Source organism: Haemorhous mexicanus, chromosome 21 (assembly GCF_027477595.1).
Source record: "Haemorhous mexicanus isolate bHaeMex1 chromosome 21, bHaeMex1.pri, whole genome shotgun sequence".
Lineage (NCBI taxonomy): Eukaryota > Metazoa > Chordata > Aves > Passeriformes > Fringillidae > Haemorhous > Haemorhous mexicanus.
This window is the reverse complement of record NC_082361.1, coordinates 7,788,918-7,812,315: the sequence shown is the minus strand read 5'-3', so window position 1 is coordinate 7,812,315 and position 23,398 is coordinate 7,788,918. Positions and strand designations below refer to the sequence as shown.

At 50.9% G+C, this 23,398-nt stretch overlaps 1 protein-coding gene across 3 annotated transcripts in view; it reads right to left on the bottom strand.

Annotated features, from left to right (window-relative positions):
• Positions 1–23,398, bottom strand: part of ASTN2 (astrotactin 2) — a 326,876-nt gene that overhangs the window by 55,329 nt on the left and 248,149 nt on the right. Inside the window, exon 20 of one of the 3 annotated variants that reach the window (XM_059864815.1) lies at positions 8,999–9,054. The exons of the other annotated variants lie outside the window; for them this stretch is intronic. Within the exon in view, the coding sequence (XP_059720798.1) occupies positions 9,014–9,054 (41 nt within the window). The 3' untranslated portion in view covers positions 8,999–9,013. Of the gene's footprint in view, positions 1–8,998; positions 9,055–23,398 lie in introns of those variants that run through there. 3 annotated transcript variants of the gene reach the window in all.

Below are 23,398 nucleotides of genomic sequence, written 5' to 3'. Positions count from 1 at the left end.
CAAGGAGCTCTGGGTATCACTCAGTGCATTATGCACTTGGCCCAGTGCGTGGAGGAAAAGCTATTTATAAGGTGATGACTGACCAGCTGAAATGGGCTGGGCTGGATGTGAGCATGGAAGAGAGGAGAGAGATGGGCTCTGTGTGTGTGTGTGTGTGCCCACAGGCACGTCCATGCCCACCTCCAGCAGCCACCTCTGAAATCACCCAGAGGAGGTGTAAAGAAAAGAGTGAAAATCAAAGGCTGGACTTGGTACTAGTCCATATTCCTCCTGCCATCACCCCAAACATGGCAATAAAAATGGTAAATTAACTTTAAGGTTTTTTTTCCTCTTGGTCTTCTCTAAGATGATATGAGAATGTTTTATATATAATCTAGATTTATAGTTTTTTTGTTTTTCAGTTAAATGCAGGGTTATGAAAGAAAAATAAGTCATGTTTTGGTCATAAATAGAAAACATGCAAACAGAAAATCATTTAGATATTAATATTGCAAACCTGACGCCTGCATTTTTATGTATATATAAATATGTATTCGCACACACAAAAAAGATATAGAACCAAACCCCATGCTTATACATCATGTTTATACACTACATCTAAGTGTACTTATAGTGAATTCATTTACTGACTCTTTTTGGTGCTTGAAAACATGCCAGTAAAAAGCCAAAATGTCAGTAAACACAGTGGATGTCGTCACTGTTTTCCCTCTTCAGGTTGGTTTCCCTGGTGTACAAAGGTCAGCTCCAGCTCCAGCATAAATTATTGCTGCCTATTTGACTCATAATAACATATCCAAATAATAACCAACACATGCTGGATGCTTTATGGATGAATAATTCCTATCCCAAAGAACTGGCAATTTAAACAGTTTAGATGTAGCGAAACTGGGAGAAAAGTCGCATTGCCCAGGTTGTGTGGCCAGGGGCAGAGTAAATCCTGTGCTCAAAGCAAGCCTCCAGGACTGAACCATCTCTGCCAGCACTTTCCCATCTGTCCTTGCTGGAATCAAGGCAGGAAAAGCACCTGAGACATGTTCAAGGGGGACAAACCTTGGCTAAAACCCAGGAAATCTTTGGGTGCTTTGCCTTGAAGCGGAGCTGTCGCGCTTTGGGAATGCTCAGGTGGGTGTAGAGGTGTAGAGTAGGCACCAATGGATGGGACAGTGCCTTTCCTTCCCAGGATGGGGTCTGGCTGTCAGCCACCCCTGCCCTACAGGATCTCCTCTGGCTGAACACGTGGCTGAGACCCCTCCAGCCTCCACGACTCCCTGCACGTGACGAGCACGAGCACGAACGTGGGCCGTCCCTGTGAGCACATCCTCCTGCTCTGCTGCTGGCTCCATCCCTGACATGTAAATAATGACATACCATTTCCACGGCTCTCCAGCCTATTACGCTGCTCTCTGGACCTTGCCTCCCATCCGAAGAGAAAACCTGCGTCCCTGCGTGACCCTCCTGGTGCAGCCAAAGCAAACCAACGTGCTATATTTGTTTTTCAAGCCCTGGCCAGGAACGATTCCCGTAAGGCTCAGCCTGGCTTAATGGAGCTGTGTCTGTGCTCTGCCTCTAAGCCTGCTCCTGGCCACAGGGCTGGAGCTGCTTTTGTGCTGGCTCGGGCAGGACACAGCGGGGTTTGCTGAAGGTAACAAAGTGAGGAGCAGTGGCAGAAAGGGATGGTGGGGCAGCGGGGGAGGAAGGAGACAGGAGACACGAAGGAAAACAAGAGGGAGGGGCAGACAGAGGGTGCTCCCAACCTTCCCAATGTATTGTGGCTGTTCAAGACAAACTTGGCTGGGCAGTGGCTTTGCAGCAAGGAGCAAGCGCAGTGAGAGGACAGTGGGGTTGGATGAGCTGTCACCAGGAGCTCCTCACCACCCGTGTCACACCACCACATTCATCCCCTCCAGGCTCTTGCTCGACCACAGCAGCCAAGGTGCTTTTCTTGGAGGCAGATGCTGCTCCCCACTTGTTTTATTTACCCCAAAGAGTGATGTTCTGACACAAACACGATGATGTAAATCTTGACCTAAAATAGACACATGAGATGCTGAACTTTTTTCCATCATACTAAAGCCCTGTCCCCTGCTCTTGTGAATTTTCTTGCCACCCCTTATGGGTACCTGCTTTATTGCAGAACATCTGCAGTACAAAGAGTCCTGCATATCCCCAGAGCACCACATTCAGAGTCCCCATATACAGACAGTCCTGGTAGCAGGGCACAGAGAGACTTGTTTTTCCAGGAGACCCCTTTTGCCAGCAGGATTCCTCACCAGGGGCACTCAGCAGAGGAACAAGCAGGTCTGTCCAACCAAGGATGTTTGCAGCAGTAAGATGTTAATTAGGGAGGTTCATAGCAAGTCCTGCTAATTGCATCATGAAGTGCAAGTGTCCCATACACTGTCCCACGAGGACACACAGACACTTGTCCACTCCCCCTGGTGTGCCCAGACCCTGCACACCAGAGTAGAGCAAAGGTTGAGGCTGTGGAGTCTCCCTCACTGGAGATATTCCAGAACCATTTGGACACAATCCTGTGCCATGTGATCTGGGAGGTGGGACCAGATGATCCAACGTGGTCTCTTCCAACGGGACCCACTCTGAGATTCTGTAAAGTACTTATACCAGGCTCAGCACAAAAACCCAAGTGGTTCCACTGCTGCCAGACAGGAAAAGCTTTGGAGAGGATGAGGACAGCATAGCTACTGGACCCAGATCTCCTGCTTAGTGTTGAAATATGTCCAGAGCAAAGCAGGAAAAAGGAGAGGTTGAATCTGCAAAGCTTGGCTTAAGAGCCAGACCAGGAGCTGAGCTCACTCAGAGTTTGGATGTATTCAATTGGGAAAAGATTCAGCTCCTTAGGAAGAGAATGGCCATGAAGTTTGGACCCAAAACTAAACTCCTGCTGAGTTTGTACTGCTGGGTTTCTGTTTTCACCCATCCTATGAGGAAGCATCCATTGCTGATGGCAGGGACCTCCATACTCACACTTCAGCCCTCCCAAATTGCAACCACTCCAACACACTTCATGCTCAGGACATGGGGGAGTAACCAGATGCCCCCACCCTGTGGCCAGCATCACTTTGTGTTCTGTGAACAAGGACCCTCTGAGCCCATCAAACCTCACCAAGGTCAGATAGAACGAGGATGAGACACATCTTCCCCTGAACATCCTCAAAACCAGCGAGCAGGTTACCCAGACAGCCACCAAAGAAGAGCATCTGGGAGGCCAGGGTGTGCCTGCACATCCCAGGTTGCTGCAGTCAGGCAGGAGGGGAGAGGAGCACTCCAAAGCCATCTCTCAACAGCAGGGATCCTCTACCCCTGGGCAGCACAGGCAGGGGGAAGAGGCAGTTGTTGGCAAATGTAAAACATTTAAATGTAAAAGTAGAACCTCTTCCCAAAGGGTATTGAATAACTTAGCTGTGCAAAGGAGGCACTCACCCCTGGGGATCCTGGGCACGTGGGATCACAAATCACAAATCACTATTTGTGCTGGGTGCAATTAAGAGCATTGAGTCAAATTCCTGACCACAACAACAGCCAGTGGGCTGTGGCTATGAGGGAGCCATAGTGACCACAGCAGCACCTCAGAAGTGCCACCTCTGGCCAGGAGCTCCCCCTGACCCCCCCATCAGTGTGGGCATCTCCCACAGCCTCACTGCACACACAGGACATCAGTCTCCAGCTGGGATGTTCTGGCATCTTTCCCCAGAGGGACACTGAGTTAAAATGATGTCCCCACCACTGACACCCTCCCTGGTCCTGCTTCAGGGACAGGGCACAGCCATGGGGAGGTGGGGTCTGCACAGTCTGGACACCATGCCAGAAGTGCCAGTCTTGCTTGGTAACCCTTCCTGGATGGGCAGGAACACAGGCAGAGCTGCAACTGCACCTTGGCCATGCCTGCTCCTGCCTACCTGCCGAGGGAGGGAGGGAGGGATGGTGCCACATGTCCCTTGGGATGCCAGGACAGGGAAAGGCGAGGCAGGACAGGGAAAGGCAAAGCAAGGCAAGGCAAAGCAGGGCAGGGAAAGGCAAGGCAGGACAGGGAAAGGCAAGGCAGGGCAGGGCAAGGCAAGGCGGGACAGGGAAAGGCAAAGCAAGGCAAGGCAAGGCAGGGCAGGGAAAGGCAAGGCAGGGCAGGGAAAGGCAAAGCAGGACAGGGAAAGGCAAAGCAGGACAGGGAAAGGCAAAGCAAGGCAGGGCAAGGAGCACACAGGGAATGGCAGGGCTGGGGCTGCCTGAGAGCAGAGCGACCCAGACGGGGCCCCCTCGGCTTCCCAGCCAAGGCAGGACGGAGCAGCCCAGCTGCTCAGGCTTGGCTTCCCCTTGCATGGCAGCTGGGGGGGAGAGCCAAGCTCAGAGAGAGACAGGGAGTGTGTGCGTGCACAGGGGGCTGCAAACGCCCTCCCCTCCAACATTCCCTCAGCTTGGAGGGGAAAAAAAAAGGAATAAGGAATTAGTAATTAGAAGGTGAAATCAGGACATAAAAGAAGCAGAAAATTGTCTCAAAGGGTGCTTTTTCTTTTTAAAGGTTTCACCAAGATTTTTGCTTTTCCCTAGGGTGTCCTTTGCAAATCAGGCCTCACTGCAAAGGCTATTGGATATGACTCTGACGTCAGCAGGGAAAAGGTCCCCAGACTCTCATTAGAAAGGGGAAGAAAAAAAAAGTCTATCCTTTTTTTTTTTTTTTTTTTCCCCTGACCAATTTAACCTTTTCAGAACAATAAACAGAGTGGTTACAGGATGAAACCAAACAAGCAAAAGGGTCGTGTGCTTTGCTGCCTGGGGACAAGGCAAGGCGTGTGGTGGCAAATGCCAAGGGCTTGAGCTGGCACTGCAGCTGGGCAGCCAGTGCTCCCCATCCTGGCTGGCTCAGCACCCAGGGGACCCTGGGCAGCAGCACTGTGCCCACAAACAGGGTTGCTTTTAACCCTCTGGTAGTCTGGGAACTCAAAATTTCATCACCTAAGCCAATGTGCTGGCATGAAAAAGGGGTCCTGTGAGGCTGTGGGATACAGGGACAGTTGCCTTGGATGGGGAGAGAGAGCAGCCAGTGCACCCAAAGGCAGGGATGGCTTTTGTTCCTGAGCCTGCTGCTGACACAGCCACAGTGACAGAAACCAGTGAGCAGGGTGAAGAGCTGCTCTGCCTTGCCCCAGTGTGTGGGGACAAAGTGAATTACTGTAACCCCATCCTGCTGAAGTGACTCCATGGGTGAAGTCCTGCAGCAGCTCCCCAAATGCCCCTTGCAGACTTCCCACCCATTCTGGAGAATGCTTGGATGTCAGGGTTTGTATAATCCTTGCCCACAGGTTCTGTACAGGAGAAATGTAGGGTTATCAGCAGCTCCTCACTGGAAAAATAAAGCATCAGTGTTCAGAGCCCTTGGTTTCCATTTTGGGGGAGGATAGAGGTGTGAATGAGGCCCTAAGGGACCATGCTGAGTCAGGAACTGTCCCAGACATAGAGATTGTGCCCTGGAAAGTCTCTGGAAAAGAAGATTTTTGAGTTTAAAGATGGTGAAGGGTCATACCTAAATGAAACAGCCTTTTCCAAATTATAAATATTAGGCTTGTTGGTGTGCAGTACATGGGACTGTGCTGATAGAGCCTGGGACACCCAGGGTGGGCAGCAGCCCAGCGGGAATATTTGCTCATCCCATGTCATTTTGGGCCTGATTTTCCCAGTATGGGGGGGGGCAGATACTGCTGAGCAGACCTGACAGGGCTCCTCGTGAGAACTGGGTTGCTGCCCCTCTGCAGGAAGTGGAGGAAAAATCCCCTTGAGGTGGGAAAAAGACACTGTGAGTGGCAGATCCAGCTGATGGAGGAGGAGGACCAAAGGGCTGGGCAGCTTCTCCAGCCTTCCCCTTCCATCTGGAGCCATGCTAGACCTCCCTGCTCCCCATCCCTGGGGGTTTCTGCATGATTTCCCTCTCCTTTTCTGGGTGCCCTTGTGCCCTGAGCAGCCCCTTCCCTTGGCCCTGCACCTTCTCCCACGCTCTCCATGGACTGAGGAGACAATTCCCCACCTGGCACAGTGGGACTCTGCTTTAAACCCTGCACACCCTAAAGCCACAGCATCCCATCCCACACCTCTCCCATCCCACTCAAGGAGTTTTCCTTGGTCCCCACTGCACTGTAGGGATGCACAGCCCTCCTCCCTGCTGCCAGTGATGGAACCACGCCGGGGCTGGATACCAGTTGCCCCAGTTCAGCTGTGCTGGCGAGAGAGAGGACAGGAGCTTTGGCCAGATCTCCACCCAGCCACGTCCCTGCAGGGTGGGGAGGGAGGAAGCACAGAGGCCGCTCGCTCCGGCTGGCTGGTCCCAGGCTTGGCTTGCCTGCGCTGGGGCGGGTGTGCACACAGGGCTCTTCCCTCTCCCTTTTCCTTTCCATTTTGCACTTCACTGTCCAGGGCAGTGAACATGGAGCCCATCAGCTCAGAAAGCTGGCATTGCTCTCCTACCCCTCCCCTGTCATTCACACGGTCACATCTGTCCTGTGGCACTGCCACACACGCTCAGGTAGAAGCCTCAGCCCTTCCCTGAGGCTTGATGGGCATGTGCTGGGCTGGACGAGCCCAGGATGGGTTGCAGGGACCTTTCTGGGACAGACAGGTGATAAACCCTGTGCAACAGGGCTGGAACCTCTTCAGGTTGGGTCCAGGACATTTTCTCAGCAGACACTGAACGCACGAGGGGGTGGAGCTCATCAGCAGTGGCTAGGGAAAGCAGTCCTGTTATTTTTGGGATTAGGACGCAATCTCCTCAATTGCCTGCCTCTGGCACAGTCCCTCCTGCCCTGGCCATGGCTCAGGACTTTCTCAAACCCCACAGAGCATCAAAAGATGCTGAACCTTGTCAAAGGAAAGGGGGCAGAAAACAACTGGAGATTCCCAGCTGCTTTTGCTCACCTGGTCTCAAGCCTTCACCTTTGCAGACATTCATTCCAGCTTCCCCTGAGCTCCATTCTCCCCTTTCAGTTCCCCACCCTGGCTAAGCCCCCAGCCCAGCAAGGCCAGCCTGACTCAGACATCACCTTGATTTTACCCCTGGGAGGCTCATGGGGGGGATTTTGCCAACCCCAAAAGGAGCTTTGTGTTGTACAGGATAATCCTGGGGGGTGGTGATAAAAATCTTCTCATCCCCATGGAAATTGAGCCATGTTCCTCACATACCTCCACTAATTCAATTTTACACTGTGTGAATAGACCTGCCAAACCTTTATTTTTCTTTCTTCTTGAGAAGTTCACAGCAGAGGGGTACAGTGGGCAGAGGGAAGGTTGGGGGGCACGAGGGAGGGGTGGGCTCTCTCCTGCCTCTCCTGAGCCTGATCTCTGCAAGAAATGGTCATGCTTGGTCCTCTTCAGGCATGGTTCATACTCTCCTTTCAAAACATGTGGCTGGGTATGAAGGGGAAGAGAAGTCTGGAGTAAATATGTAATTGCTTGGAAATACCTGGGGCAGGAGGCAGTGGATCTTGGATTTAGGTGAGAATCAGAGACAAAAGCCCATGAAAAGCACCCACTGTAGTTCTGCTACCATAGCTTAGCCTGGCGTGGACCACAGCTTGCCTCACCCTTAGTCTCCACTTCAGAGATGCCCAGTTGGGACTCCCAGCCCCAGCACACCCTCCTGGTGCCATCTTCTGTGCCAGGACTCCCCCAGCATACCTTGGCCCTGCCCTGCAGGACCTCATCAGCATTTATCCAGGGTCCCAGATCAGCATCTTATCAGAGAACCATAGAATAGTTGGGGTTGGAAAGGACCTTAAAGCTCCACTTTTTCCCCACCCCCTTCTTGGGACACCTTCCACTATCCCAGGTTGCTCCAAGCCCCATCCAACCTGTCCTTGAACACTTGCAGGGATGGGGCAGCCCCAGCTTCTCTGGGCACCCTGTGCCAGGGCCTCACCACCCTCAAAGGGAAGAATTTTTCCAAAGATCTAAGCTAACCTCCCCCCTTCAGTGAGGACACTTGTGGCTTTGGCACACCAGTGCTGTGAGTGGCAGGGACCTGGGTAAGGGCAACGCTTGGGAGCAAAAACATGTGGCAAAAGGTCCTTGTGATCTTCTGGATCTCATGGAGGGCTCCTTGGGTTTGCATCTGCACTAGCAGATGTTTTTAGCACCTGCAACAGCATCTGCAGCTAAATGGCTCTGCAAAACCCTGATGGATTGTGTGACATCTGACACAGCATAGGGTCTGGGTACAAGAAATCCAAAAAGGTGCCTTTACATAGAGATGATCTTTTACAGTCCATACAAGACCCATTCAGAAAATACACACAGGGAAACTGCTGGCTCCACATCCCTGAGTCTGCCAGGAGGTTTTCTGGTGGGCAGATAACTGTACAAGCAAATACAAATTTCACAGGATATTTGGTCTGGAGCCCTGGGCCTGCTCCAGCACCAGGGCTGACACTGGAAAGCAGATGGAAGTGGCCTGTTGAGCCATCAGCCTGGAAGTCTCAGACTCCAATTGCAGCTGGGACTCTGAGCAACCTGGTCTAGTGGAAGGTGCCCCTGCCCATGGCTGGGGCTTGGAAAATGTGATCTCTAAGGTCTCTTCCAACCCAAACCATTCCATGGTTCTGTGGTTCCCCACAAGCCCTTCAGGTGAGATTTTCTGCAGGTAGCACAAGAAGGCAGGTCATTATGGAGAGCCAAGACCAGGTACACAGTTTCCAAAGGAAGTCTGATTTTGAACCTTTTCAGGAACTTATCCCAAATGGATCATGGATTGATCAGTTCCATTGGTGCCAAATGCAACTGTTCAACTGAACCTGGGAAAATGTGAAGTAAGGGTTCAAAGGCCAAGACTCTGATGAAATTACTAACGAGGGTGTGCAAGCTTCTGGAGTTCCCAGTCATCGGAGTTGGGAGGCAGGAAAAGGAGGAAATCTGGATTCTAGTAAGTAAATAGAATCAAGAAATGGAAGAGACCTTAGAGGACATCTTGTTCAAACCTCTGCCATGGGCAGGGACACCTTCCACCAGGCCAGGTTGCTCAGAGTCCCATCCAGCCTTGTCCTGAGCACTTCCTGGAATCTGAAATGTACAGTTTATTGCATATAAACACATCAAAAATATGGAATTCAGAAATGCTTGCAGGACTAAAAAAAAAAAAAAAAAAAAAAAAAAAACATACATATGTATATATATGAAAAACCTGGTAAGATCCAACAGGCACAAAAAGACTAAACCTGAGGGCATTTTACATTTTATTGTTTTACATATTACTGAAGCTTTGATGTATTTCATACTTCCAAACAGTCTACACTAAGTAGTTTTAATATCTACAGCCTCTCATGGCTACTTGAAATGCAAATTAACAACATATTCCAGTCTGATTTAACTTTCACATTGAATAACTCAGGTTTTTGGCTTTTTTTTTCCCTTTCTCTCTGCCCTTTTTTCCTAATTTTGTTGTGAGATTACCCACTAGTTTTCTTTTAAACCTTAAATTACTCTCATGCATTCTCTACATTAGTTCCACACTGAAGCTATTTGTTTGGGATTAGTTATACTTACCTAACTGGAGGGGTGCAGAGAGGATTACTGGGAGTTTGCAGAGGGCTCTGGCAGTGGAAAGCACTATCTAAATGCTAAGTATTATGAAGTGAGATGAGCTATTTACTGACCCCCATTGGTAATATCTCCCCCTCCAAATTGGACACAGAAATTGAAAGAGCAGAATCCTTTTTTTGGAGAGACAAATAGTAACAGAAGGCCAAGGCAAGGTCCACAAATAAAAGAAATCCTAAAACATCACTTAAGGTCAAAAAAGGGCTGGGTTTATGAACAAGCACCAGGATCCAGAGCAGGGCAGGGAGGCTGCAGGGGGGCAGAAGGTGAACCCAAACCTTGTGGGACCTTCTCTCCAGCTTTTCCCCACCCATCACACAAACCAAGCACCCAAACAGCTCCTCTGGCAACAACCTGCAGCCTGGCTCTTAAAGAGAGAGACAGAGTGAGCTCCTGCTCTTTACAAAGAGGAGTTTTACTGATGCAATGTGACCTTTTCTGGGCAGTGGTATCGACTGTTTCATCCTGCAGGTCCCAAGAGAGATTGGGGCCTTGTTGGGAGAGGTTTTATGTGCATACATATGAGCAGACAACTCCTGCCTCAGAGAGCTGGACTCAGTGATCCTTATGGGTCCCTTCCAACCTGAAATATTCTGTGAAATACTGTCACCATCACAGCTCAGACACAGATGGCAAAGAAAAACCCCAAGCCCAAATCAACCCATGTCTTCAACAAATTTACCACAATGGTATTTATTGAGGTGGGAGGGTTAAGTGGAACATGACCTTTTTTCCCCAGCACAGACTCTGCACCTTGAGCTGAACCTCTCCCAGTCATAGCCTGGAAAATCCAGAGAGAGGTGGAGGAATGAGGGAGAAGGGCACAAGGATGAGGAGAGAAATGGCTCTGTGTACACAAGGAAGGTTTGGGAGAAAGCTTTGAGAGAACATGATGAGGAGATGGGGACAGTGAGAGGATCCTTGTTGAGAAGCCTGTTGTGGAGGTGATTACTTTGTTGAGAAAAAATTCAGATATTAAAGAGGTCAATATCCAAGAGGAAAAGGGATGGACTAACATTATAGGGCTGAGTGATGGAGCTCTGATCAGCCTAGTTGAGCTGAAGATGTCCCTGCTCACTTCAGGGGAATTGGGCTACATGGTCTGTGAAGGTCCCCTACAACTCAAACTATTCCATGGTCCTAATACAAGCTCTGGGGTGGGATTCTTCCCCCAGTGAACACCCCCAAGCTCTCCTGTCCTCAATTCCCCAGCTCCGGGCATGGGCAGATGGTGAGCAGACAGTGGGGAGACAACACCAGCCAGAGAATCATGTGTGAGGAGATAGGCAAAGTGGGCAGAGCTCTCACACCTCCCAAATGGGCCAGTGGAGCACCAGGAGGGTGGGGGAATGGTGTTTGGAATTAGCTTCTGACTAACAGAGGACTATGTGTCCAAAACCTGGTCCCTTTTCCCCCATTTTCTTCTCCAGATAGAACAGCTGGCCAAACAACAGCTATAACCTTCCCTAACAAACCCCATCTCACTGAGTATTCCTCCAGAGTGGAACTCAGCAGGAAAAAGTCAGCACAGGCACCATGAGTGCATCTTCACAGATGCAGCTTCCACCCCATGGCTGGACAGGACAGGAAATCCTCATCCACAAAACCAGTGGAAAAAGAGGAGGCAGCACCCTCCAGCCCCCATGCTACACCCACCAGGGACCAACACATCTATATTGTCCTTTTCCCCAGCCACAATCATACCATGAATTTGACCTTGAGTTTTGTAACAGTCTGGGGTGCCAAACATGCCATTCTTGACATAGCTGATGTTTGTGAAAGAAACAAATGAAAAAAGGAATAAATAAGCAGCGTTCCGGCCGCAGACTGCGCCGGTTCCGTTGTGGTTGACATTTCCAGCCTACGGTGGCTGTGCTGAGGATGACAAACTGGGGTGGCCAGTGGAGCTGCCAGGCAGGCCACTGTGGGCAGGGCTGTGGGGTCAGTGAAGGACTGGTGGGCACCCACCCTGCAGGGATCCCTGCCAGCCCTCAGCATCGCTGCAAACACTCACAGAGCAGTGGGTGCCTTGGCTCTTTGGCTCATCACAGTGGTGGGATGTGCTCGCCCAGAAATTATTCTGGAAAGCTGTGGGGTGAATTTGTGGGGGTAATGGATTAGTTCAGCTTTTAATTCCCTCTGGCAGAGGTAAAGTCCTATTAGCCTGGCCTTTCTGACCTACTCAATAACCTTAGGCAGGTACCTCCACCACTCAGGCCATGGGGAAAGAGTTGCCCCACAGGGACCAGCAACCCCTTATCAGACCCATGACACTGCATGGAGGACTCTTGGGAAGCTCCCTCAATTATCCCGGAATCCAGACAAGCTCCCTAACTGTGAAAAGGCAATCTCTTGCTGATTGCTCCTACAAGCAGAGAGAAGGGGTATAGCTCCTCATTCTCTCTGCAAGCTTTAAGAACATGCAAAAACCAGCATTTGCAAGATAATTTGGTGGTCACAGGGGACTGGGTTTTATTCCTCAATCGAAAACTGGCTATTAAACATCATTTAAAGAACAAAATAAAAATAAAACAGCAATTTCTTCTTTTATTCTCTCCCTATCATCATCATTAACCTTCTATCTGCGTAATATCCCTTTGCCAAGGATCTTCAACAGAGCAATAAAATTTTAGTACTTAAACCTTATCAGTGCTCTGGAAGGGAGTATTCTCCTCATTTCAGAGAGAGGGAAACCAAGGCACAAAGAACTGAAATGACCTGCTCAAAGTCACACTGAAAATTATTAGTCGAGCCAGGAATAGATTCCCCAAGCCCTGAACCCCGGGAGGCAGCGGCCCACAGGTATGCTGCTCTTACAGGCCAATTAGCTTTTATGGAAACGTTTAAGGAAACATTTCCTTTCACAGACTCTGCCTGCTAATTTACTCCCGAGCTTTGTCATCTGTGAGGGAAAGTGTCGCAGTTTTAGGATGCCACGGCTCCTTCCCTGGCTTGAGACAAATGTGCTTTCAGGCAGATCTGACAGCACAGAGCACCCCGCAAAGGGCTGGGAGAGGTTTTTCTGTGGGTCCCTGCCTGCTAATTAAGTGTGATTGCAGAGAGTTGGTCAAAGCAGAGGGCTCTGCACACAGACACAAGGCTGGGGCTCCGCAGAATTTGCTCCCCAGCACTCTGCTCTGGGCAGGGCTGCTGGGCTTGAGCTGATTCTACACCCAAATCCTCACTGTCCCAGGCCCTTCCTTCACAAAAGGAAGGGAAAGTGAGGCAGGGGCCAAAGAGAGGAGGCCAGAAAGGATGGGAGTGGGGAGCTGGTGCAGGAGGAAAGCAGCCCCCTGTTTGCTTTCCACGGCTCTCCGTGGAGAAACAGTTAATGGCTTGGGAGGTTTCCACCCTTCCAGGACGGAGCCTTTTCCTCCCCTTTCGAGTGCCCCCTGCCTTCCTCCTCCAGCGACTGGGAAGCTGTGACTGCTCTACACCCCTGACACCTCGGCTGCTCTGGAAACCCATGAACTGTTTGAGAAAGGTCAGCTGGCAGCCGCTGCATCCCTTCTCCTGCCTTCCCAGCCCGGATGGCCTTGGGCAGTGCAGGAGCCCCCTCTGTAGGCAAACACCCACAGTTACCAGCTTATCCTGCTCCTTGAGACTTTTCTTCTCCCCCTCTTTGTCCACCCTGACCCCTCTTAATCCCCCCCAAGCCAAGCCCCACCGCGGGGCCAGAGGGAGAGTGGGGTTGCAGAGCTTGGTGCCAGCTGGGGACCAGGGCTCTACAGCCAGTCCCATTACACGTGATGTGGACTGAAGCTGGACATCCCACAGGACAGCAGATTTGCCATCAGAAGAGCTGATACCTCACCAGCTTGCTGTGGCAAGATAAAATAAGCATGGCCCTGTAGAGTGCCAGGCTTTGGTGTGTTTCCCAGGTCCTCTCTCCAGGCTCTCCAAAGCCATCACCTGCTTTTCCCTGGTCTCTTGTCAAACCCAGCTCCCGAGAACTGCACAAGCCCTTTCCCAGCCCCTTGGTGCCATGGTGCACTTCTCCCAGTACAACAGAAGGAACTCATCTGCTCCTAGAGCTTCTCTCTCCTGCACCTCCTCATCCTGGCTCTGCATGTCATCCCGGTGAGGCTCCCCAGCATTGCCACATCTGCTCCAAAACAGTTCTAAACCCAGTTTTGCTTCAAAACAACCCCATTTGGTCCATAACCTATGATGTAAAATGCACCCCTCAGAATTCATGAACACCAGACTGGAAGTAGCAGAGGCAAAATTCCTGTCTGGATGTAAACAAGCTCCTTTCTTTCCAAAAGAGGAGCCTTTATGGGGGTGGGAGGTTAGCTGCTGAGTCAAGGTCTTCTGGCAGTCATTATCAGCCACCACTCCCACAAAAGCTTGACCACAGCCTTTAAGAAAAGTGTGAATTTGCCCGTGTTTACTGTTCTCTGTCCCCAGCAGTTACAGATCCTCCTCCCTGGAGATGCTCAGCCTGTGTCCACTGCATCCCTCTCCATACTGCCAGCCCTGCCACTCCCTACACTCCCAGACACCCAGAGTGTTTCCTGCAGCCTCGGAAGGATCTGCTAACCTACAGAATTATAGAATCATGAAATGGTTTCTGTTGGAAGGCACATTAAAAGCCACCTTGCTCCAATCCCCTGCCATGGGCAGGGACAGCTCCCATTATCCCAGGGTGCTCCCAGCCCTGTCCAGCCTGGCCTTGGGCACTTCCAGGGATCCAGGGGCAGCCACAGCTTCTCTGGACCCACATAGTCAAGAATTTCTTCCCAATATTCCTTCTAACCCTGACCTCTGTCAGTTTGAAGCCATTCCCCCTTGTCCAGTTATTCCCAGCCCATGTCCAAAGTCCCTCTCCAGCTCTCTTGGAGCCCCTTTAGGTGCAGGAAGGGCCCTGGAACTTTCTCCTCTCCAGGCTGAACAACCTCAGCTCTCTGTTTCCACAGGACAGCAAGAACCCCTCATTTTGGATGCTCTCAAGTTGGGAGAAGCATCCTCTTACCCACCCCTGGCTCTCTCTGTCTGAAGCCCAAGAACTGCTACTGCTCACACAGACATGCCCCATTACAAATGTGGGGGGCAAAACTAGAAAAGATGATGAAGACCAATAGCCAAGCTGTAGGCACGTGAAATAACTTGATTTCTCTAGTGTTCTGGGAGCACTTCTCTCCGAGACGTAACATTTCTCATTTTCATTTGGAGAAGTTTCAGTGTGCAGCAAAAATATCTCAGGCTCACTAATGAGGCAAGAAATCGTGCTTACGTAGCTGAGGAAGAAACATCACTCAACTTTCCTGTCTTTGTGGTGGATGAAAAATGATTGGAGAATAAATTAATCCTAATAAATGCAGGATTCTGATCAGGCATACAAACCCAGCAATGTGTCTGCAGGATGAGCAATTGATGAAGTCATGGCTTCAAAGGTGCCTTGATGCAATTAGTCACCTGTAAAACATACAGCAGAGGAGAAAATCCCACTCCTTTTGTTAAGGAGCAGGAAAATGCTCCACGTGCCCAAGTGATTTATGGGGTACAGTGCAGCAAAATTAGAGTGTGAGGCAATTAGGGTTGTTCTCTTGGAGATAAAAGAGGGGGGGAGATGAGTGAAGAGATGGACAGGATGCAGAAGGGCCAGATGGAGGCACAATGCCAACACCACATTTCTGTGCTGCTGATTTTTAACAGGGATTATTTTCCCCTCGCACAAATCATTGTGGGGGGGAATCAGGCTGCACATGTAAAATTGGTGCCACTGAGGATGAACCAAGTCATTAATCACTGGCGTGAGTATCCATAATTAGAGCTGCTGGGAGTCACAGGAGCAAGAGTCAAAGGCTCTAACAGGATTATGGATAGATCTGGATTGTTTTATGACTGATATTTATTAGCAGATAAAAGGAATGTGCTTGAGGATGAGCACAGGGGCAGGGAAGAAGGCATTTCCCATCCCGACCCTGCAGCCCAGCTTTTGCACCCACAGCACTGTGTGGCCTCCACTGACCATTCAGAGAAGGAAAACTGATAAATCTCACCAGCTCCACTGTTCAGACGGGGAAACTGAGGCTCTCAGCAGTAATGGCCAAAAATCATGTGTGGACTCTAAATCCAGATGAGCCAGTAAAGAGCCAGCACTCTACATTTGTGCACTGCAAGCAGTTTCTGTGCTGGCTGCTGTCAAGCCCCAGAAGTTCACACTTTGGCTGCAGTTTATTTTCAGATCTCAGTTCTGTGGGCAGAGCACACACTACGAGCCCAGGGCTGGGAGTCAAGGGGAGCTGGCTGACCCAGAGTGGGGCTGGTCCCAGTGCAGTGCATGGACACTCCAGCTGTTTGCAGCTGGAGGACACAGCAGATGCCGAGCAGCTGACACTCACACAGCTGCAGTGCCTGTCCAGCCACCCACCCCTGGCATTATCCCAGCAAACCACTGGCTTTCCAGTGTCCCCTCCCCTGTCACAGGACATCTCTCTGGCTCATGCACTCCTCTCTCCAGTTGCCATGAAGCCCTGGCATGCCTTGCCTGCTCTGGGGACAGGAGGGAGCAGGGAGGCTGGGAGCTGCAGCCAGGCAGAGCCAGCATTAAAAATCCTCCCAGCTTCCCTGGGAAGGGAATGACTGGCACTCCTGAGGTCTGAGGGCTGCAGCACCCAATTTTAAGCATCTACTGCAGCTCCTCTGAACTCCTCTGTGAGGACTGTAAAAGGTCTGGGAGATATCAATGAAAGTCCCTTAATTTCAAAAAGGGGACAATGGGCTCATGCCTTTATCCCCAGAGGGGAGGATGCTGAGATGGGGTTGTGCTTACAGACACCATCCCACCCTCCTGGGGGTATCCAACAGCTACAAGGCTGTGGGAAGACCCACATTCAAGTCAGGATGCTGAGGAGGAGCAGTCCCTGCAGACACTGCACATTGTCCCCAGAGGGTCTGGCACACCCCAGGGCAGGCAGATGGGGTGGCCACGTCCTGTTCATAAAGGCTCAGCATCAGGGTGGGGCAGACAGGGTGGTTTCCTTGGTGCTGGGGGCAGCTATCCCTCCTGCACACTGCGTCCCAGCAGGATGGACACATCCACCTGTGTTTGACACTCTCCATCTACCAGAACAGCTCCAAAGCTTTCTACAGGAACTGAGATCTGAAAAAACCTTCAGCCAAAGAGTTGAACTTCTGGGGCTTGAGGGCAGCCAGCACAGTAACTGTTAATGGTACATGAATTGTGAGCCCTTGCTCTTAACTGGCTCCTCTGGATTTAGAGTCCACACATGATTTTTGGCTCCAATTCCCTAATCTGAACAATGGAGTTGGTGAGATTTATTGACTTCCAGAGATGACAGAACAGGATAAAGGAAAGCCAGGTATTATCTGTTCTACTGTACAAGCTCTCCTCTCACAGCCCAGCCTGCACTGCCCTCCCGAGTGTGCCATGAAGGGGCTGGTGGGGAATGGGGTCCCCCAGCCACACCTCAACATTCCCTGACTCCACCATCACCCCAGGCAGGTGTTCAGGGCAGGCACCAGGGAAACTGGAAGTGAGCCTCACCCAGCCACACTGGGTATCTCTGGAGCTGAAATCCAGCTCTTCCCAGTGGGGGTAATCATCATGGGAAGGTGCTAGGACAGCCCAGCCAAGGATGGCAGAAGCCATGACTGTAGAAGCCTGGCTGCTCTGTGGGAAGAGCCATTGCCATTCTCCAAGCTCCAGTGAGGTATTTCCTATCCCAGCCTCACCCTATTTCATCAGGGTGAGTCATCAGACCACCATGGAAAACCTCAGGATCTTGCTTCTGCAGTCGTGATCAGAAACATCCTTTATTAAATTAATGACCATCCCCTATCTGTCATCTCACTGTTAATAAAAAGAAATGAGGGCTGGAAGGAGTGTTGCAGACTGGTGCCTGGAGTCAGCCTTGTCTCTGCAGAACTTGTGTCCTGCTCCCAAACACAGGAGGAGAACACAGCAGTAATGGGAGGGGGTTTTAACCCACATAACCAACACAGCACAAATGTGGTGGGTCTCCCTTCTCCAGGACACCTCAGGATGCTGCTTCAGTGCAGGGTTTCCCACCAGTACAGCTCCAAAACACTTATTCAGCCACAGGAACAAGCTCATCTCACTGGCTCTGACTAGATCAACATGACACCCTTCCTCAAATACATCTCTCATGTGGGACAGAGGGACACATGCACTTAAATGCTCATTAAATTATCCCCTCTGGGCTGCATCAACCCCTTCCCCACTACTGGCACTACATGGGGGAGCAACGAGGAAGATCTCTACTTGGTCCAAACAATGGCACTTCAGTGCACAAAGGTTTTTCTAACCCCAAGGATCCTGGGGACACAAAACCTGTTCGAAAAAAGACTCCCTCTCCCCTGTGAACGAGCCCCAGCAGCAGCAGGTCAGCACCACCCACCCCTCCCTTCTCCAAAGGAGGGGTCATGGTCCTGTTCTCTGGAAGAGCAGGATTACAGGGGTGGGAAGAGTTCACAGAGAGTGGCTCCCAGCAAAACCCAAGTCAACCTGATGCTGAGATAAGACTGTTCCTTGACCCCACCATGCAGGCCCCATTGGAGGGAACCCAACAGGGGAATGCTGCAGAGTATGCACCCTATCCCCCATAACCCAAACTAGCCAGAGCAGTATTTCCTATTATGTCTCCATAACCTAATCTGACCCCCTCTAGGGTCTCCAGATTAATATCTGGGAAACCTCACAAGCCCAATCACCCAATTACAGGGAGGAAAGGTTTATCCTATCTAAACAGCACAAAATGTAACCTAGACCCAGCTGCCCCCCGACTTCTAAGAGACAGATCTCTATCCCTGGCAAGCTGAACAAACTGGGAAGGGGTCACAGGGGAGATGGGGAGGGTCTCTTTTGTATCATATGAAACCTGCAGGAGGAGCAGATATTTTAATTGGTAAATCCCCTGACTCAGGTTTAATCCCTCTTCATTTTTACTGAACTTCCCTCACACTGGAACAACAAGGGGAATAGATGACAGACCCCACCTTGAGCCACTGCCCAACAAGAGGAGGCCCCATCATTTTGGGGAGCAGAGGATGATGGTTCTCAGGACACACAGTGTGCCCAGCCCAGCCTGGCAGAGGCAGAGGGGAAGGGCTGGTGCCACCATGTGCCATTGAACAGGGATGTGCCTGAGGAATGGTGAAGGTTAGGGCAGAGCTGATGCTGGCAGGACAGAGCAGGCACCAGACATGATCACAGCACAGGACAACTGCAACATCCCCAAAGCACCTCCTGTGCTGGGGCTGAGAGGTTTCAAACAGAATAGGCTGTCCCAAGGCACTCTTTGTGCCTCTTTGGATCTCTTTTCTATCCTTATTTCCTTCCAGAGAAGCGTGGGGGGACCCTGCCTAACTTTTTGGATTGTGTTTCAGCCACCTGACAGCACTGAATGCATGGGAAACCTCAACTGCAGCCAGAGGACTGGAAAGCAGATTCCCCATCCATTCAGGATATCATCCCAGGCTCTGGCTAGAATGAGAGCAATATGCAAAATCTCCAGGAAGATCCTACCCTGACAGAGGATCTCAGTCTGGGCGTCATAGAGAGCCCATCCAAAGGGAAGACCCAGATTCTTTGCTCAGTGAGAATGCCCAAGTTTCCTCCCAGAGTAGCTTGTGTTGCATCCACAGATGCCCCAGAGCCTGTATTTTCCACATAGCTCAGGGCTGCATTGCCAAGCACCGGCTTTGCAAACACAGACTGAGCTTCCCTCCAAATTCCAGCCACAGTTTATTGATTAAAAAAGCCTGTCTAGTCAATAAAGGCTCCTATGAAAAAGTTCCACTGCTCTGCACTCACATGCTGTTATCCGTCTGGCTGTGTTAGCAGCCTTGGCTTTTGATGCTTTCTGACAAGATGGATTTGTGGCCTTGACTTTTCCAGATCAGGAGAAACTTAATCCTAGTGGATAAAATTACAGACTAGTAAAAAAACTCCATGACTGGCCTCATTAACTGCCATGTAAGAAGTTCAGAGGCTTCTTAGCTAGAAGGCAGCATCTACAGCTGTCCTTGAGGGAGAGGCAGCTCTGAGCAGACAGCACAAAGCCCTTGGCAAACACAAGTTTGCTCCTGAAGTGCATGACACACTCGTGGCACCAGCCAGGCTGCTCCATCCTCTGCAGACAGCAGGAAAAGGGCAGACGGTCCCAGGTCTCCACCTATAAAGTGATTTGGGAGAAAGCAAAGATAATGCCCAGTTCTGGCCAAAAGGTGTCTGGGCAGATAAAAATAAAAAACCCTGGAACAACCATATGGAAATGTGAATTAATGAAATTTTTCAGCAACTGACTCAACCCTAATTGAGAGTTGAGAACCCTCCACCTCCCTTCTGCTTTCCAGGATACAAAAATGACACTGGTAGGTGGAAATAACTATAGCTGTCCCAGGGAGAGAGAAATCTGAGCTTCACAGCGAGGGCAATGGCCAAAATTAAGCACTTGCTTGTTTCTATTACACAACACATCCCAGGAAGCAGTTTCCAAAAACCTGACCTTCACTTCAAAGGCTTCTTTTTGAATCATCTTCCCTTCTGCTAACAAGTGAAGTGGATTCAGCACTCCAGAAGGGCACTCTGGGTGTTGAAAACATCTTTACCCATGTGTTAGCTGCAGAAAAGGCAGGGGCAATGTTCATGCATTTACCCAGCTCCTGGCTGGACCTCAAGCTCCTATACAGCTTCCTAAGGGCAGTGTCAACTCCTCCTGCTGCTCTTTGTGCTGGCCAGTTTGTCAGTCAGCACTCTTAAAGATGACTGTAAGGCTTATAATGGGAGTGCAGTGTGGTTGCATGGAGATTGCACTGACTCCTTTCTGACAGGAACAGGATTTGCTCTGGCCAGACAGTCTTTCCTCCTCTCCTCCCAGCCTAGCCCAGGTTTTCACAGAGCAGTAGCAGCACAGCTTGCACACAAGAGGGTGTCTGGAAGAGCTGGTTGCCATAGCTATATCCATACATCCCCAGCCATCCAGACATGTCACAACTGTGAAGTTATTTATAAATAAGACACTCCCGAGCCTCAATTCAGAGCACAACTTGCAAGTGTACAAACCACTCAGCCTTCTGAGCTGACCTCTTTCTTTTATAGACGTGATGCTGAGCACATGCTCCTCTGCAGAGCAGCTCTGCTCCAGAGCAGTCTGGAATGCCAGCATGGTGATGTGCACAGGTTTTATAGAACCATTCTCTCTGCTCCTGCACATCTTCCTGCCCTGTCTGGTGTCCAGACACCTTCCCAGGTTACCTGCTGGTTCTGCTCCACACCACAGTCCTGTGTCTCGAGGGCCCCAGAGCAGCAGAAGGCTCTGAACCAGCTGCCAGACTCTGCATTCTCCTGCTCTGAGCTCTCCAACAAGCTCACACTCAGCAGGCTGTGCTCCTGTTCTCCTCTCTTTGAGGATTACAAGCTGTTCTGGATGAGGGCTACTTCTTATGAACGTGGTCACTGCCCTGGCAAAAAGACTCCAGAGCAGCCAGGATCCCTTGACATCCTCTGAGTTAAAGCCTGGGAGTCTCTGCTGAGATCTCACCTGTGCTCCTTGGACATGGCATCCCAAACCAGAAGCAGGTGAGCTGTTTACCTGTTTGTTGTCTACTTTGCTCAGCCAAAACCCCACAATGTCCCCAGCTACCCCGACTCAGCTGTCAGCACACACCGAGCTGTGAAGTACCACAGAAAAGGGGCAAAACCACAGTGTGGGAGCCAGCACAGAGCAGGACAGAAGACAAAGGGCTGGGAGAGGGGCAGAGCCTCCTAATCCTCCTGTGATTTGCCATCAGCATCACAGAGCCAGCAGGGCATTGGGACAGCACCTCATTCACACTCGCTGTCACCCTCAACCACGGGGACAGCAAGTGATGTTTGTTTCTCTGCATCTCCCCAGCTGAACCCACTTTGATACTGAAGCACGGGCAGGAAGAGGTGGATTCATGCTCAAGGACACAGCTCTTGCCTGTGCTGTGCTCATGTCCAGGGCTGCTCACCCCAGTGGTGATGAAAGACTGGGGCATGCAGATTGGCTCAGTGCCTGAGAGTCCATGGAGGAGTGACCACAGGACAGGGCACAAAGATGGGGGATCCAGGACCTGCACCTGTCTCTGCTCTCACAGGTGAGCACTGCCCCATGCTGAGATTAATTCACAGCTCTTGTGACCTCAGGGAAGGAATTTTATCTCTTTGTCTTGTTTTGTGCCCTCCATTTGCAGATTAAGGGAGAGTCCATTCCTTTGTCAGACTGCGCAAGGTCTGACTTATCACCAGCAAAGTTCTTTGAGATACCCTCAAACCACCCCCTCCCCAGCCTCCTCACTGTGCCCTGTGCAGGCACATGGCAGCCCCCCCAAGCCCCCAGAGATGGGTGTTCAGAGACCCAGCAGCATCAGAGATGTGGGCACAAGGGGAGGAAAACTGAACCAGGGAGAGAACTTTGAGAAAGGGACTGAGAACATCACAGCAGCAACATAGCCACCACCCCAGGAGCAACACAGCCCAACCCACAAACCCCAATCCATCACACAGCCAAGCCCAGCCCTTCCTCCTCCCCCAGCCATCCCCCAAAATGTTCTAAAAACACATTCAAAGTACTTTTTTACTTCTAAACCTTGCATTACACAAACTCACAGCAGCCTCCCCAGATGCAGGTGGGTCTGACCTCCCAGGTGGGCACCAGAGAAAGTCCAGGTGGTGTTAAACCAGGCATAGGTCTGCCTGTTCCCTCCTGAGGATTTCACCCATCAGCTTTCAGACAAGGCCTCCCAGCTTAGCTCCCCAGCTCCCAACCCTAAAACCAGGGCAAGGATCCTTCTGTCTTCCAGCACAGGCTGGAAGATGCTGCACTCCCCATGCTCAGGTAAGGGGGGCTCAGCTGGTCCAGGGGACCTCCTAAGCCAGGGCCACAACAACAAGAAGTGGTGACAGCCCAGGTGCCAAGTCTGGCACATGCAGGGACACAGCTCAGCTTAGAGAATGGAGACATGAAAAGCACTTTGCATCACAGCCATGTTATCCCCTCATCCCTCCCCCTCATCCCCTTTGGAGCTTCTTAACTTCAGAAACCTTCCTCCAGAGGAGTGTTGGAGTGACAGAAAACATTTTCCAAGCCTAATATCAGTTCCAGATGTTCACAGCCATTTCAGTTTGTACCTCACCCTGTAAAACACATTTCTCCCTCTCCCTCTCTCAAGTGCAGCGCCTGCTTGGTCCATGACATAATGCGCTGGCGGGCTGGCTGCACACACACACACACACACACACACACACACACACACACACGTGTGCCTCACGCCCTCTGCAAGAGCCCCACGTTCAAACAAAGAGCATCACTCAACTACAAAGCCATCGCACACATGGAGTTATGAGTAATTTCCACAAGTTTTAATAAACAGTTTGGGATGTAATTGCTCTCCGCCTTCCCGGCTGGCTCCCGAGCGCGGAGCCGCTCGCTCCCCACGCGCTGGTGTTGAAAGCGTGGTTTGTTTCACACACAAGTTCACCTCCTCTCTGCCTCAGATGGGCCAAGGGCTGTGTTTTTCTAAGCACCAGTAACAAGCCTCTTAAAAAACCTCATACAGCTGAGGGCAACCGAGCCACGCAGGCTCCTGGCTGCCTTGGCCCTGTCCTGCAGCATCCCTGCCTCGTGTGCAGCCCAGCAGGGAGCAGAGGGGACCCACATTAGACCAGTCTCAGAACTCCCTCCTGACTCTGCTCCAAGAGGAAGAGGAACAAATGTTTTCTGGCTCAAGGGAATGGTTACATCTTCCAGTTGCAGAACAAGGCGGAGGCCAAGGAGTTTTGCAAGGGTGAGAG